The sequence below is a fragment of the Gouania willdenowi genome, chromosome 14 (genome assembly GCF_900634775.1).
Source record: "Gouania willdenowi chromosome 14, fGouWil2.1, whole genome shotgun sequence".
Lineage (NCBI taxonomy): Eukaryota > Metazoa > Chordata > Actinopteri > Blenniiformes > Gobiesocidae > Gouania > Gouania willdenowi.
In genome coordinates, this window is record NC_041057.1 from 25,080,576 (window position 1) to 25,098,182 (window position 17,607).

The window sequence follows — 17,607 nt, forward strand, 5'->3', positions numbered from 1 at the left end:
GTGCCTGTTACATCCCATTACTTTCTGTAGGAGTGAAGCATTCAACCTGCTTTTTAGATCATTTAGCAGGTTTTTTGGTCAAAATGCCAATTTGTGCTACTTTTGGTTGCTCTAAATCAAGAAAAGATAAAGATGTCGTTGTAAACCTCTGCTTTACCAAAAAATGATAAAAACAGTTGTGACCCAAAAAAATAATCGAGACCACGCTAACTTGAGCCACCAGAGCGAGTCAGCCGTGCACTGAGCTCTTCTTCTCTGTTTCACTCCTACCAAACCTCAGAGTTGGAACTGTCAACTCCTGTTGTCTCCATTATTTTTTGCATCACAACTATATTTTTAACAGAGGTTTACATCAACATCTTTACTTTTTCTTGATTTAAAGCAACCAAAAGCACAAATTGGCATTTGAAAAAGCCGTTAAATGACCTAAAATCAGGCTGAATGCTTCACTCAACGGGATGTCTACAGGCAAATGGGGCCATGATGTGACATCATCAATCACGTGATTTCAAGATGTAATACAGGTTTTAAAATGATAAGGTAGTCCCCTTTTTAAAAGTTAATAAAACTAGTATTGTGCAAAATAAATACAACTGCCAACAATGAGAGATAACAAAGAACAACTGGCGGTGTGTAGCTCAGTGGGTTGAGCGCCCGCCCCATGTACGGAGGCTGTAGTTCCTCACCTGCAGCGGGTCCAGGTTCGATTCCCGGCCTGGGACCCTTTCCTGCGTGTCATTCCCTGCTCTCTCTGACCCCTTTCCTGTCAAGCAACTGTCATATAAAGGCCACTAGAGCCAAAAAAATCCTTTAAAAAAAAAAAAAGAAACGGAAATTATGGATCCAAGCACTGAGGCGAACAAACGTAGATGGAACTATATGGAGCCCAAAATCAAAGTGGTCGTATGTTTGCAGTAGACATTTCATTAATGATAGGTTGTGTATTTTGGGGATAAATTTATTCCTGACTGATTTCATGACATTGATTATGAATTAGCCTACATTTAAATTGTAATTTATTCAGTAATGACTGAAGTGTTTATGGCTATATGTCTAACTTGAAGACAAGCAACATGACATTAACAGTAAATATGCAATGCGTTGACTTGTATATGAGCTGCAAGTATATTAAATACCATGAGCCAAGTCCAGGTGTGCTGTGGGATTTTGTGACAACCATACTGTTGCGGCGATCTGCCTGAGTGCTCCGAGCATGGGGTGCGTGGCGACATAATTTTTGGCGCGACATCCCGCTCTTTAAACTGACCTTGTAAACATTTAATTCCTAATGCTAATTTAATTCTGAATTAAACTTAATTCTGAATTAGGTGGCTGGTTTATTTCATTTTTAATTCCAAATTAAATATATCCTCTTTCTTGTGAACAGTTAACAACACTTAAATCCACTTTAAGTTAATTCTGGCTGTTCTGCGCATGTGCAACTTGAATAGAGCTGACACTATTTAATAAGAGCCTTAAAAGACATGGATATAATGAAAAAAGGGGATGGACGGAGGCATAAACATGTGAACTTTAACACGGACACACGGACTTATCACACACATGGAGATCAGCAAACGAAACGGCTTCATTGGACGGATGCTACTAAGACCCGGAGACGGAGTAAATGCGTCTCTATACTGCTGCACAGGCTGTAATATCACCAAGTTTATTATTGTAACGGTTGTTAGAGATACTATCTTGACCAGGAAGCAACTATTTATTCCTGGTTGTTGTTTTCCAGATTTTTTCTGGTCTTTATTTACTGGTGCTTAAGTCCATTCTCTCTTCTGCTTCGTAGACCAAAGTGTGTTATTGTCGAGCTGTTGCTTGAAAACAACAATCAAAATAAAGGTGAAAATAGTTCTCATGTGTGGTCTTCTGTGTTACAGCTGACAATAAAAGGTTTGTTGAGTGTTTTTCTCGATAGACGTGATCGACGTGTTACTTCATGTTCGCCCCCGGTCCAATTAGAGCCTTCCCAGCCCACAGACCTAAAGCGGAATTAACTAAAGCCGAATAAACCGGTTTTCCATGTAAACCTCAGTTCAGGAATTACTATTTCCATGTAAACACGAAGCACAACACTTTAATTCTGAGTGATTTAAATCAGAATAGCTAATTCTGAATTTATAAACATCATGTAACCATGGCCATTGAAAGGAATCTTTGCCAGTGTGAGTAACAGATTAAATGCAGTGTTCGCTTATTTGTAAATCTTCAATTCTTTCGTTGGTCAATTTTTACTGCAAAACAAAAGACCAGGTGCTGTGTTATAGCCTCAGAGGAGTTCCACGACAAAGGAGTTGCGGAAGAAAAATAATAATAACTTGGCAAGACCTGTATTCGCAAGGCGAATACACATTGATTCTTGTTTAGGGCTGGGCAGTCATCATGTATATCAAACTTTGTATATGAGAGTTAAAGCGGTTTTTCTAATATGACATGCTAAATGGTGCCAGCCACACAGAAGACTGACCTTGACCTTAAATATGACCTTGAGCAAAGGTCAAGGTCACACATTGAAAGGAAATGTTAGTCAATGTAGCACTGTATTTCAATTTGTGGCCAAGTTTTTTTTTGTTGTGACAGCATAAACGTTGACCCCTACCTATCTTTCTACTGGTAGGTGGTACAGCTTCGATCCAATGAAATAAAATAATCCACTTAAGATTAGCTTTTCAAAAATGTAAGCATCAACCTTGTACGATAAATATTCGTAGAGACACTTGACGCAAACTTGACCTTGATCTTGACATTTTGGAGCCAAAAAAGGTTGACTGCTCATCTTTTTTTTTTTTTTTTTTCACTTGTCTGCACATGCTGTCAAAGGTCAACACTACAAGAAGTGCAATCATTATGAGACAGCAATGCATGTTTTGTTTTTGCAATTAAATAAATAAATTTATTTTATTGCTTAATTGTGACCATCACCAGCCCTCCATAAGGAAGGGTAAGAAACATTTTATTAGAGGGAGGATATAAAAAGAGAGAGCAGTGTTACACCTAGGTGGAGGGGGAGGGGGAGGTGGAAGGGAGCAGGGAGGAGAGACTCAAGGCAGGAAATAGAAAGGGTGGCGAAGAATAGATTATTTGACAGTGAGAGTGAGATGTGAAGTTGTAGTTGAACATATTGTGCTTATTGTGTTGTGTAATCAAGTGTGAAGCTTAACTATAATGGTGGTGGCTGTGGACAGAGGGAAGGAGTGAGTAGTAATACCTAAAGCAGGTATTTGGGATCAACGTGTCTAAAGTTAAGCCCAGTACGAGTTTTATCCCACATCCCAAGGCATGCCAGTGCATCGTAGACCAGTGTATGTGCAAAAACCGCTACTGAAAACCCAGGAGCCGTCCCGGGCCCGCAGATGCAGCCAGGCCAGCAGAAAGAGTCGGGGCCAAGGAGCCCCAGGCTATCCCCCCACGGCCGAGCAGCCCCCCAGATGCTTCAGAGATCCCAGGCTGAGAAGCAGCCACCGCCCCCCACACACACATCCGAGAAAGCCCCAAGGAGCCAAGCACCCAGCGCATCCCGCCACCAACCCCCAACCCCCACACCCAAACCCCCAAGGGGAAGGCCCAGAAAGTTGCGGAAGAAAAATAATTTTCAATTGCCAAATACAATAATAAGAACTCCTAGGATTACAATATATTTGGCAATTTACAATTGCCAAATACAACTAGGCAAGACATGTACTCGCAAGGCAAATACCTATTTGGCAATTGAAAATTGAAACTGCAAAATTTGTGGGAAAAAAAAAAAAACATTAATTACTTGAAGCTTTCAGTGATGTTCCTCGCCCTTCTGCATTTTCTTTCATTCCTCACGGGCCACCACATCCTGGTGAGGACCGACAATACAACCACGGTGGCGTATATCAACCGTCAGGGCGGCTTATGCTCCCGTTGGCTGCACCTGCTGGCGCGCTGGTTGATCCTGTGGAGTTGCGATTGTCTCCTCTTACTCAGAGCGGCGCACATCTCGGGAGTCTAGAATTTGGGCGCGGACCTGTTGTCCAAGGGTGCCCCGTGTTACGGGGAGAGGAGGCTTCACCCGGAGGTTATGGAACAGATATAGGTCTATTACGCACGAGCCGAGGTGGATTTGTGGTCCTGGAAGGACTTAAACATCCACCTTTTGAGCCGTTGGGATGCGTTTGTGTCCCTAAAGGCGGTGTTGCTGCTGGCTTTGGCATCGGCCAACCGTGTCAGTGACATCTATGCACTGTCAGTGCACTTGTCGTGCACTCATTTCTTCCCGGGCGACGCTAGAATGGTGCTGAAGCCCAACCCGGCATTTGTGCCAAAGGTATTGGGTTCATGTTCTCTTATTGTTATGGCCTTCTATGCCTCAAAGTGTGAGCAACGGCCTCATCTGTTGTGTCCTGTACGTGCTGTGGTATGTGCTCTCACTGCACATTAAAAAATAGATTGAAATTAGAGATGTTGCAAACAGACTATTTTCCTTGTTGGCTACTCTGATGTTTCTTTAATGACTAGTTGATTAGTTTATTACACAAGGTTTTCCTAGAACAGTTCAATTTCAGCACAAAATTAATCCACAAAGTCAAAACATTTGTCTTTAAAAATATTGTGTGTATTTAAAATGTATCTGAAAACATCCTCCACGTGGTTATTAGTTTCGATACTAGTGAGATTTGCACACTGAGAGACAGGTGAGCAGCTGAACTCTGCTGAACATTAAAGTATCTCCTCAGGATTAATCAAAAGAAGCAAATCAAACTGAAAACAAACCAATGAGCTCTGGAATCAATGTGTGACATTTCCAAATATTTCTTTAGTTTATAGCTTGCAAATATTTGGACACTACAGGCCGAAGCAATTTTATTGATCAATAATCAATGTGGTCAACAATCACATTAAAATAGCAACAATACAAAAGAACAATCATTTCATAAATCAGTTATCAGAATTACAGTTCAGCTCTCAATGATAACATTTTCAGGCATCACATTTTAATTGAACAGTAAAATGACTACAAAAGCTTTGACTACTTCATCAGACAAATGGAACAGCCATGGAATCAATAGCACAAAGTATACCATCACATTAGATTTAAAAACACCTCCAATAAAATACACTTGTACCTTTTCACGCGAGGGCAGACAAACAGTAATTTATTGGATAAACAGTGAAAGGTACCCGTTCCTCTGTCCAGGTCTATGAAGCTACAATCATGTTGGTATTGGTGTACTCTCACCTGAAACCTAGCCTACTTGTAAACACAAAGAAATGTTATAAATTATTCAAGTCTCATTTGTGTTTGAGTGTTTAATTTTTCTACACATTTTGTGTCTTTTGTATGTGCGCATACATGTAACAATACAAAAGCTTCAGTTTGCTTGGCAGTTGGTTGTTGACAGCCTAATCACCAACCCCTTGACTACATCTGATATTGATCATGATATTCTTACACAACTGATCATTAACATGACTGGCAGTTACAAAAAAGAGAAGAAAGCCTGTGCTTTTTCAAAAGAAGAGGGCCTCTTGGCCTGGTGCATTAGGAGCTGTGGACACTGAATAAGGGAAATTACTCCTTTTTTATCTGCTCTGCCCTTCTCTCCTCAAAATCATCATCTTTCATTTATCCCGCTCCCTAATTACCCATACTCTGAGCTATTGTTGCAGGCAAGCATGATGCTTCCAAAAGGTTGGGTGGGTAAGGGATTAGGTATGATCTCGTAATGGTGCTAATGGAAAGTTTGGCAGTAGAATGTGTCCTTTATTTGTGTGTTTTAATATATTTTTTGTGGGAAGGACGTGTGTGCCCTTGCAGAGGGATGTGACGTGAGTAGACTGTGAATTTGCCAGGTGGCAGCATAAGACAAAACGTGAGGAAGAAATAACAGCAGAGCAAAAGCAGGAGAAAAGGAGAGATAGAGTGGGATAGTGGAGTGAAATGAACATGGAAGCTGTAGAGCATGCTCAGTAATTGTGGCTCTGCTTCCTTTTCCTGTAATTCCTTTTACTCTCACCTTGGCGATATAAGATTTGTGGATGAAACCAATCAGATGCCTGGATAGAGTGATAGGTGCTTGAGACAGCATTATTTTATCACACTGGACCCTGAACCACTCTTCTCTTGTGTCCACTGGCATACTGCAGTCTTTTTACATTCATTTACTCACTTAAGATACCTCTGTGTAAGATTTATAGGCGTAGTGATTGGCTTCATCACCCCCCTCCACCATTCTGCGGCACTGCCATTTGCAGTGGTTGATGAGCCCCTCCGCCCTCAAAAACATGGCTGTCTAAGGGGTTGGGGGTGGGGGAAAAGGAGGAACGGAGGTTGGATGGTGTAAGGCACGCTGCCTCTGATCACTCCTCTTTCTACTCCCCTTTGTTGTCTGCTGATGTTACCTCTACACCTCTCCCTCTACCAATGAAGGTCACTCCACATCCTTTCTTTTGTCAAAAAGCCCTTGTGCCCACATCCACCTTGAATCCCTCACCTTCTGTCACTGTCTGTCAAAGAAATAAAAGACAAGAAAAAGTGAGTGAATGGACGGCTGTACTTTATAGTGCTGCGTCAAAAGAGGCGGAGTAAAAGAAATAAAATGCAATTTTTTTAGGACCGGCATTGTAGGGGGCGGGGACGTGACGCAGCCCAAGGAGCGGGCCGGTCATTGGCCAGACAAGTTGTCAGTCCTGCATGCTCCTGCAGACGGACAGGCCACTCGATGAATATGGATGAGAATGGTGAAAAGGGTGATGCGGCAGGGAAGACCCCCCCCCCTAAACCGATGCAGGCTTGAACAATGCGTGCCGTCTTTCACTGAAAACACTGAGAGCTCTGCATTAGCATTTTCTCAGACAATTGAGGCTCTGGCCAGCTGCAGGAATGGCTCGGATGCTGCGGTGAAATTCTCCTTTTTTCTCCTTGCAGCCACTGAAAAATTATATCTTAGTGAAAAAAGGTTGGCTTGGTCGCATTCCTCAACACTACCCATTGCATCTATGCCTAGGCTAATGTTAAGAACCCTTTTAGAGATTGTGCCCTGGCATTGATGGAAATCTGACGGAGGACTCCAAAAGCTGCAGATCTCAGAATGGGTGAGCCCTTCAAACTCTTCTTTTTGTCTGACTTGTTGAATTGATCCATCATGCTTGACTAACATGTCATTTCACACTCCAACAGCCCATTTACTCTTTTATTGGTCATTATTTTTTTTGCTCCATCGTCCTTGCCGCCTGTCAGGAGCAGGTTGGTCCATTGACATGCAGAATGGGTGCATAGAGGGGTAATGAAAAGGTGGGGAGAACGGTCACAAGACATTTTCAACTGGCCCACCCCCTTCAAATGATCTAACCAAACACATTTTTGCTGAGGGTCTGCGTCTTCTCCCCAAAGCAACCCTTCTACTCTCAAAAGACAGGGGATGTTGAACTAACACCCCACTGGCAAGGGTTCCCTGTGTGCCCCACTGCTCCAGTTTCCCTTGTGGATTGCAGCAACAGATTGCCATGTTTACTCTACCACATGACACCATTATAACCTGTTACTGTGATTTCAGATACTGAGATTGAATTAATTATTGAGTAATGACAGCAAACGTGGCTGCAGCGGCATTGGAGCTCAGTGGCCTCCTCACATCACTCTCCTCCCCTCCTGCTGGGTTTTTCACTCTGGCTGGAGATGAACAGAAAGTTACGCAGTGGGTTTGGGCTTGTCTTGTCAACAACAGGTTTTTTTTAACTCTTTGAAAGTTTTCAATTAAAACTCATGACAGTGGGTAAAATGTTTAGATTGCCAATCAATGGAGCCTAAAAATGACTGTTTGTAGAGAACAATCCTTATTTTCTTGTCACCAAGGTCATTTTTTGTTGTTTGAGGTGTAGATAAGGGAGAACTGACTGCATTGTGAAGCCAAAATCTGAGCACGGGGAAAACGATAAAGATGATCAAAGCAAGGCAACAGCAAATCTCCTTTTTTAATTTGTTCTTTGATTAATTTTTTTGAAACTGCCCATATGCATGACTCTACTTCATGACCATGGAAAATAAGCCAAAGGTGAAAATGAATTAACAAACATTGTGCATTCACGTGGGCTGGGCTAGTCACTAAAACAAGCCTGTGTCTAGAGAGAACACGAGAGGCATAATAATACAATCCCAAAAAGAAACCAAAACGACAACTGTGAAATTTTTCAATGTCATAGTGCATTGTTTGTTCGTGTATCCAAATAATTAATGCATCATACAGGCAACAGGTAGGTTTCAGTGCATATCAGACTGCTTCCATCTATTTATCCATCAATGTATCATTCTATCTATCATTTCCTCCATGTCTGCAGTGCCTAGCCACAATTTGATTCCCTACATCCTTGATACTGGACCGAGGCTAACAGTACTTTTTTAGTATAGCAAAGGCCTGAAACAGTATGTTCTCAAAAATGTAGCAGGAGGATTTTCATGCATCAATTGGAGATTGCCTTTTTACCATCCCTCTTTGATACAGTGACGTAACGGTAGCTGAAAAGGATCCAATATGACATCATTGCATCCGATCAGTATATAAAAAGAAGATCATTTATTGTACTGCTTCAAATTTGCACTGGCATTCGATTGTCTATCATGACAATATTTATAGAATGTCCAGAAATCTTTTAAAATCATTTTTAGACCAGACTTATAAAGACATTGATTAGTTCTTTCTTAATTACAACATAATCAGAGGGCTGTGTGAACACTTCACTTTGTCCCCTTTAGTTGTGATTAGTGTCCAATAAAGATTGCAGGATGTTAAACCCCAAAACAAACCCAAAAACTGAAGGGCATAAATGGGCCTTAAACAGATTTTTTTAAACAGATAAACTATCAATCACTGGGAACTCCATGCAACTGTAAGCAGCAGAAGCTCCCTCCAAGATGGAGGAGACTGAGACCATCTTGGCTGTATACTCTGCAAATCTCAGGGATTGGTTCCCATATGTTCTCTACAAGTCTGTAATTACAAAGGATCTCTCTGTATTCACATTCACAAACATTGTGCACAATGAGCTCATTAAATGATGCATGGGCTGTAGTGTCCCTGTCTACATTTAGTTTTAACCTGCTTTCTAATTTACCTTTTTGACACCTGTTATACTAGTTTATTAACCCTGAAATTAGCTTTGGCCTTCATTTGGCAGATGCTGCTAAAAGTCATTGAAAACAGCTCAAATTAGACCTCTGCAAACTGGAAAGGAGGTCATCATTTTCTTTACAAGAAATCTGGGACAGGACACGGAACATGTCACCAATCTCTGATATAATGTAAATGCACTGAAAACCACAGACTCCTGTATCTCTAGCTTGATCCCAAGACCTGTCTGTGTATTGAAGTGTCCTTGGTCAAGACACTGAACACCAAATAGCTCCAAATGGAGGAAAAGAGAGAACGCTGTGAAATAAATGAAATCCATTTATCTAAAAAGAAAGTCCCTCCTTGCATAATATTCTTTGTATATAGGGAAGTGGTGACCTATAGTGGTTAGTGAAGGTGACGAATGGACCGCAGGGTCTGTGTTCAATTCCACAGAGAACAAACATGGGTCTCTGGGCATGGACCCGTAACCCAAAATTGCTCCCCGCAGCACCTGCAATATTGTGGCAGCCCACTGCCACCCTTGAAGGGGAAATGGGTGAAATGCGGAGGAAAATATTTCACTGTGAAGTGATCAATAAAGTATTACATCCTAAACATTAAAATTACATACATTTTGCCTTGTTGTCGGGTCTCACAATGTTGTTTATAATAGTGTGTGGACTTGTTTGACAAGATGTGACACTTTCCCACTTTCTGTGTTTGCCACCCAGAGGAGGGCGAGTACTTCCTGAAGGTGCTGATTCCCAGCTATGCAGCTGGCTCTATAATTGGTAAGGGCGGCCAGACCATCGTACAACTACAGAAGGAAACGGGTGCCACTATCAAGCTCTCCAAATCCAAAGACTTCTACCCAGGTAAAAATGTTCACTGAATAATCTGATATTATGAGGATCCTTCAGATATCAGTGGCAACAATAGAAACAATAACTTCTATTGTAAATTACTAGGATTTAGGAACCATGAATCATCAAAAAAGGTATTGGCAATGGCATCACTGTAAATTTATTTTATCAAGGGGAAAGCTAGCCACCACTAAATGCGGGTGTATGTTATTACAATTCTACAATTTCCTTTACCAGAAGTTTTACTCCAAAGCCACGTACAACACTAGCAGTTAGAGTTACATTAAGAGACTTGGTCAACAACCCACAGTGATGGCCCAGGTTGAATTTGAATAGGTGACTCTACGATTGCATTCCTGCTTCTGTTACGCCCCCACGGCCAACTGCATTTACTGAATTAAACACATTCAGATGCATTCACGAGAGGTTTTAATTCCAATAAAAAAGGATGTTACTAAATGAGAAGTCATAGACTTCTAAAAAAAGAAAAATATTTAAAAAAATTTGATTAAATTAGTAATTGCATTTCCCTCAACCATCTAAAAATATTTACTCAATTGCTAATTTCATAAACTCAATAAATCTTCATATTAAACTGTACAGAGAGAGCAGTGCCAGCTTAAGGCTCAAACATACTCGAGCGTACATCCGCAGACTGGAGTTCGCTAGGCCAATTAAGTGCAAAGCTCAGATTTTACGACCACGCAGAGCTATCCGCATACTTGGTGTCACACAAAACACTGCTCGGCATTGTATCGAGCTGCATTAAATCTAACACCGACCTGCATTTCACCCACCTGGTGAAACAGAGCAGAAGAGATGAACTCAAGCTCAGAGGAGAGACTGGCATACGTGCTACGAAATTACAGACACCTTTAAAACACGTCCCAGAAGTACAAGGACTACAATTACTGCGGATTGTGGGAAAAGCAGGATTTTAATGGCAACTACTACTCAGCGGTTTGCCCGAGTATGTAATCTCTGAGGAGTGCGGACAAGTCCACAGTCCGCTCGAGTTTGTTTGAGTCATGAGGGAGGCAATACTATTACTCCATCTCCTTAACTGGTATTGATGAAAAGACGCACACAAAAAAAAATTGGAACTAAGAACAAAAACATTCTTCTTTGATTTTGTCTAACATCAATCCAGGAAGATTGTGAACCAATTACTACTGCTTTGTTCTTCAACTGTCCAGTATCCTCATTGATTACACACAAGAAAGCAGACATTCACACTTCAATCACTCTTATAGGCTATTAACCAAACATATGTAGCAGGAGGCGTTATCAGGTTGATTTCCTACACATGCATGTATTTGGATTATGGGAGGAAGCCGGAGAAAACTCCCGCAATTGCCGGAGTAACATGCAGTCTCCACAAAGAGCAGGTTCCAGGTTTCCCACCAGAAAATCAAACCTAGTGATAACTACTACAACTCTGCTGCACAAACATATGTGAAATTAATTCCTCCTTGTTTTAAGTAATTTCTTCTAGCATAAAAAGGCTGTACTGGTCTTAATTTGATACTTTTATTTAGCTCATGTGCTTTTCTGCACTTTGTGATTTAATTGAAGAAATTCTGTTTGACCTTGAAAGATTTCATTAAATGCAAAGGATTACATTAATATGTGCCAATATATGTTCATGTTTGCTGGGGATGGCGCTCGCTGTTCCGGTGGTTGTAGTTGCTGTCAATCGTCTGTCCTGTTATCTGCAGGCCGGAGGGTGGATCCGGGCACCTTTGGCTGGGGGCTGCTATAACACACCGTTGGTGTACCTCCTTCTTGCGAAGGCGGCCGTCCGTCGTTCGCACGCCAGTGAGGGGCTTTTGGCGGGCTTGGCCTGCTGGCTGGGCCAGTCTTGGCGGGATTCTTCCGGGGCTGGTGGCACGGGGTGGCCCCTGCTTGGGTGGTGCCCTGTGGGGCCAGGGTCTCGGGGCTGTGCGCGCCACATACCGGTATGTCAGTCAGTCTGGCTCCCCCTTGGGCGGGGGAGGTCCTGACTTTGACAATAACTAAGGCTCACCACGCTGGTAGCATTGATGGCAAGCCTTGGGGTTGAGCGTTGGGGTCAGTGGCGGGGTGCGCTGCGTCCTCAGCTCCTTGGGGCTTTCTCGGGTGTGTATGTGGGGGGCAGTGGCTGCCTTTCGGCTTGGGATCTCTGGGGGTCTGTGGGGCTGATCAGTTGTTGCGGGGTAGCCGGGGGCTCCTTGGCCCCCGCTCTTTCTGCTAGCCTGGCTGCATCTTCGGGCCTGGGGCGGTGCTTGAGTTCGCAGAAGCAGTTCTTTGCTCAGGAATGCACTGGCATGTCTTGGGCTGTAGGATAAACTTGTGCTGGGCTAAACCTTAGACACGTTGATCCCAAATACCAGTTTTAGGTATAACCACTCACTCCTTCTCTCTGTTCACGATCACCACAATTATACTTAAGCTCCACACATGCGGATTACAAAACACAATATGCACAACTATAACATCACATCCCACTATCACTTTACAACAGTCAACTCTTCAGCGCAACTCAGCGCAGACATGATCCCATTACATGCTAGTTTATCCAACTAGCCAGTTAACGCAGATTTCATTTAAAAATGTTTCCTGGGACCGCTTATTAAGTGCACCGCCCTCCCCCCTGAAAGCTCGGTCCATTTTTCGTGTAGCGCAGCAGTGCTCGTGAAAACGTGATCAGCTTTAATCATCTTCCCCTGCTCAGTGTTCAAACTGTTGTGTCTGGCTCACTAAGAATAACTCAGTCCGTGCTGTCCTTTAGTTCTTTTTATTCCAGCCTTTTGTCCGTGTCTATAGGTAAACATTCACAGTCAGCAAGCTACCTCAAGTACAAACATTTCAGTGGGAACTTCCGGTTTACAAAATAAAAGTCTGTTGGAGCAACGTTATTAGGTTAATTTAAACTAAGTTGATCAAAACCTAATCATTAAACCTGATCTGAGTTTCAGTAAACCATTGATCCCTGAGAGGAAATTGGGTGACATTAATGCTGTTCTCATACATCTTTATATGACATATAAATAATTCAAAAGGAGCAGTCAGAATAATCCATGTCACTACAACTTATATCTACCTTTTAATTGTATCTTACTTTATTTTTTACATACATTTTTGTTTAATTATGAGTTTTTTATTTATTAATATTTATTTTGTTTCCTCACAGGAGTTGAAAACTAAAATTTTCTTTAAATAAAATGAAAAATATTCCTAAAAAAAAAAAACACGGAATTTGGGGAAAAAGAAAACGGGGAATTTGTAAAAAAATAAAACGGATTTAAGTCGAAGATACAAACTACTTAGTTGTAAGCAGTGATGTTGCTAGGTACGATACATTGTGAGCATCTACTTATGTTTAAAATCACAGTAACTAGCAAAAGAAACGTAGCCGTCAGCGGACCCCTTTACACATTAACTCAGCGCAGACATGATCCCCTCGTGTACATGCTAGTTTAGCCACTACAACAACAATCAGCCAGTTAACTAGCTGCTTACAATACACTACAAACATATCTGCATCATTTTAATTTTCCCAACAGACTTTGCACTGTTAGTTAAGTTAAACTTTTGTGCTATAAGTTTCATAGTGATTGACTCAGTTTATTTGATTTAGTTGATCTTCAGACAAGAACATTTTGGTCTTATTTTGGTGACAATTTATTTTTGATTGTCATGGTGATGAGAATGTTTTGTTTGTGTTAAAATAAGCACTTTTAGTGATGATTCATTTTTGTACAACAGACACCATTTTGTTTTCATTTGAATTGTATTTGTTTAATTTCAGATACATTTTGAACATACATGAATATACCTGCTAATTATAGCCATATCATACCACCATTAAGAGAGTTTGACACTACAATTTAAGAAATAGAAGAATATAAGAAAAAGGACACATTGAATTTCCCACTCAAATCACCACCTGTGGGTCCCGGGGACTCACTACATTGAAAACCTATCAACATTACTGACCAAAACATGCATTGCTGTCTTTTAAAGATTGCACTTCTTGTAGTGTTGACCTTCGACAGCATGTGCAGACAAAGAAAAAATAAAATTAATGGTAACGCAGGGGTCCTAAGTTGAGGGCAGGGAGAACAGAAACCAGAAGGGCAAAACGTTCTGTATGCAGGGGCGGATCTACCAGGGTGGCATAGGGTGGCAGATGCCACCCCACAACAAAGCTTTGCCACCCCTGCTGCCACCCTAATGTGTACACACGAGCACGGAACTATGTGGCCGCGGTCCGCCGGTAATGCCCGCTGCCGCTTCCTGACTGCGGAGTCAACGTTCTAAAACACTAACAAAGAAGACGCGGGAGTATCGCGGAAGTGTATTGATGTTTTTTTTTTCTTTTTTTTTTTTTAAGTGCATTGTTTACATTGGCGCACGAGAGGAAAGAGGTAAAAACACAGCTGCCAACTCTGACGCATTTGTCGTGAGCAGTGAGCACACATTTGTATCAGAAAAACAGTCGTTCCAAAACGGAGTAACGACCCTGGACTCTCTCTCCCCTCCCTCCCTCCGTGACTGACGTTCCACTGCCTTCAGACATCGGTGAATGTGCGTGCACGGGTTTTGCTGTTTGAGTGTGTTTTGTGTGCTGCAGCTTGTGTGTTCATGAATTGTGTAGGTTTGAATGTGTGTGAGGCAATGTGCACTGACGTGGGTGTGTCCGGTGTGTGCTGAATGTGCACACGTTTGGGGAGCATGTGTATATGTAGCATCATAATCCGTGTACCCTTCATTCTTTGATTATTCCATTTTAAAACCAAATCAAAGATAAACCATGTGGTTATTTTTGTTTTACACAAATTCATCATATGCCTCTTAAAATAAGTTTTTATATTTAGTTGTATAACAGTGTGGCATCAAACATGCAAAATAATAATAATAATAATAATAATAGTATGCCAGTGACACTTTTTCCCCATCTGCTTACAATTTGTTACAGTGATATTTTTGTAAAATTAAAAACATATTGCACATTAGTAATTTAAATAAAACTACTTCATCACTCACACAATTCCAAGTCTTACACTTTGTTAAATGTTACAGAATGGTTCTTCAATGTGATGGATGTGACAATTGGCCTGTTTATTTTCATGGACAGAGGCTGTTTTTCTGTGTGGATGTTCGTCTCCATTCCAGTAAATATTAACAGTGTTGAGCTAATGGCTAGTCCAGGGGTCTGCAACCTGCGGCTCTGGAGCCTCATGTGGCTCTTTGACTCTTTTTGTGATGGCTCCCTATAGTTTTCAAAAATATATTAAAATAAGAAATTGTTATTTCTTACAGTGGGTATTGATGATTAATGACATTAACATCAAATATATTTATGATAAAACCATTTGTTAACCTTGAAATAAATCATATTGTGCAATGACTCTGCCACCTTCCTACTTCACCTCCTGCAACATCTACAACTTTCCATGCACCTGTATTTAACCTTAAGTTTTAAATCACTTGTAAATATAACTAAACTAACAAAATGCTATTCTGGAAGAAAATAGAGATTTTGTGTGTGAAAAATTTTATTTACAGTAACTGCCAACATGTCGGCTTTATATGCATGCTTGATATGTTTCAATACATTAGCAATTTGCATGTGTTGACCACATGATCATGTGTTATCTAATTCAAGTTATTTTTTGTAGCCCTTTAAATACATTAACTCAAAAAAATGTTGTTCATGTAACATTATTCTATATAATCGTAACTGTATAGTATTTTACACACACTATTGTTTTAATTGAGAAGGTTTTTTGTTTTTGGCTCCGGAAGGACTTTAATCCAGGTGAGATTAGACAAAATGGCTCCTATAAGAGTAAAGGTTACAGACTGCTGGGTTAGGAGGTTCATGTCCATTCTATAAATCAATGTCTGTCAAAGAAAACGTGGTGAAGATACTTTGTGTTAAGCAGCACTGATGTGTGTCCATGTTTACAGAGAAATTGATAATCTAGCACTGAATTGACTATTTTCTGCATTCATTTTTTTTTTAATGATTTAAAGTTAATTTCCACAAACATTAACAATATTTTGATGAAGCAATATTTTGTATCAGGCTTTCCTTAAAGACTTAAACATAACACAGTGACGTGACTAGTTGTGGTCAGTGTGTGTTAAGAACAGCCACTGTCACAGTGGCTGTTCTTAACTGCTAATATTGCACAGGCTCATTTTAACCATCCGATAAAACTGCATTCAGACTTCTTATACTGTGCTGTATACACTTGGCTGTCATTCAAGTGAAATTGATCGACAATATTTTATAATTTCTGTCAAAGGGATTGAGTGCAGTAGATAAATTCTGAATTTCTTCAGTGGCAGTTATCGTGATGTATCATGGATTAATTTTCCTGCAATATATTAATTATCACAATAATATCGTTATCGCAGGCAAAAAAAAAAAAAAAAAACGCAATATATCGCATCACGAGGTACCTGGCGATACCCAGCCCTGTATTTCAGTATACTTTATGTATGTCTGCTATATGTTGCCACCTCTAAAAAAATTCCTGCCCCCCTCCTGCCACCCCATTGAATTTTTTCTAGATCCGCCCTGTCTAGGAATGCGGGACCTTTGACGCTTCACATCTTTGTTGTGTTTGTGTTTAGGGGTGCATCCATGCTCATACACTTTGTTCATGTTTAAGAGCACTCCTCTGACAATCTTACACACACACACACACACACACACACACACACACACACACACACACACACACACACACACACACACACAACACTCATTTACTTGATTGTTGATGCACAGCCGATATAACTGCACATTATTGTCAATTCAATCATCAGTCCTTTATTTGATTAGTTGAAATCATGGCTTCTGCATTATTGCGGGATCAGACTAGTTACTACTAGTTAACATACATTTTTTAAGTATTCTAAAACATTGTGTATACAGTGGTTAGTTACAGAAACTTGGATTGGATGTGTAGACTTTTTCTAGGATTACTTCACAAACCTCCATCCATGATCAATCTAATGCCACCTAATGGCCTGAGCTGTGTAATACTCAAAGTAAAAATGGAACTTAATCTGAAACAATGAATATCTTGCCTGGCAAAATATTGACCTGTGGGCAGTAGCTGGCTTATCATTGACCTAAATAATTAAACATTTGTCCAACTGTGAACCTTCTTGACCTACACTAGTATTAAGCTGTAAACTGTAAGGTCCAATCAAACCTGCTAAGGTAGAATCCAAGTTATATCAAATAATTTTGTCATGAATTTGACCTGGGAATATGATCAATGTTTGAGCTAGTTGTTGGTTTGGTTTCACTGACATGAAATCCCATTTGACACCAAGTATGATAAATATTAATTTATTTGTGACAATCAGTTTAGCTCCTACACAGTTTAAACAGTTTGAGCTGTACTATTGGCTTGTTTCTCCCACTGGCACTACTAACTCTTTCTCTAGCTGTGGAACTAATTGTCTTTGTAGGTGCGGCATTCAAGTACCAAATTTCTTGACTTAGCTTGCATGCAAAATTGACTAAGGGGGTGAAGTTTAAAGGTTCCAAGAAACTAAAAGTCAACTCAGTACAGGTGGAATGAGTTTTTACTTTACATTAATAAATTACTTAACTTACGCCAGGGCTATTACCGTAACTGTTGTTGCAG

General features: G+C 40.7%; 1 protein-coding gene across 2 annotated transcripts in view; it reads left to right on the plus strand.

Moving 5' to 3' along the window:
• Positions 1–17,607, plus strand: part of nova1 (NOVA alternative splicing regulator 1) — a 54,877-nt gene that overhangs the window by 11,993 nt on the left and 25,277 nt on the right. Inside the window, exons 1-2 of one of the 2 annotated variants that reach the window (XM_028466233.1) lie at positions 6,699–7,074; positions 9,821–9,964. In XM_028466233.1, coding sequence (XP_028322034.1) covers positions 7,071–7,074; positions 9,821–9,964 — 148 coding nt within the window. In that variant the 5' untranslated portion in view covers positions 6,699–7,070. Of the gene's footprint in view, positions 1–6,698; positions 7,075–9,820; positions 9,965–17,607 lie in introns of those variants that run through there. The other variant, XM_028466231.1, reaches the window with a different exon arrangement.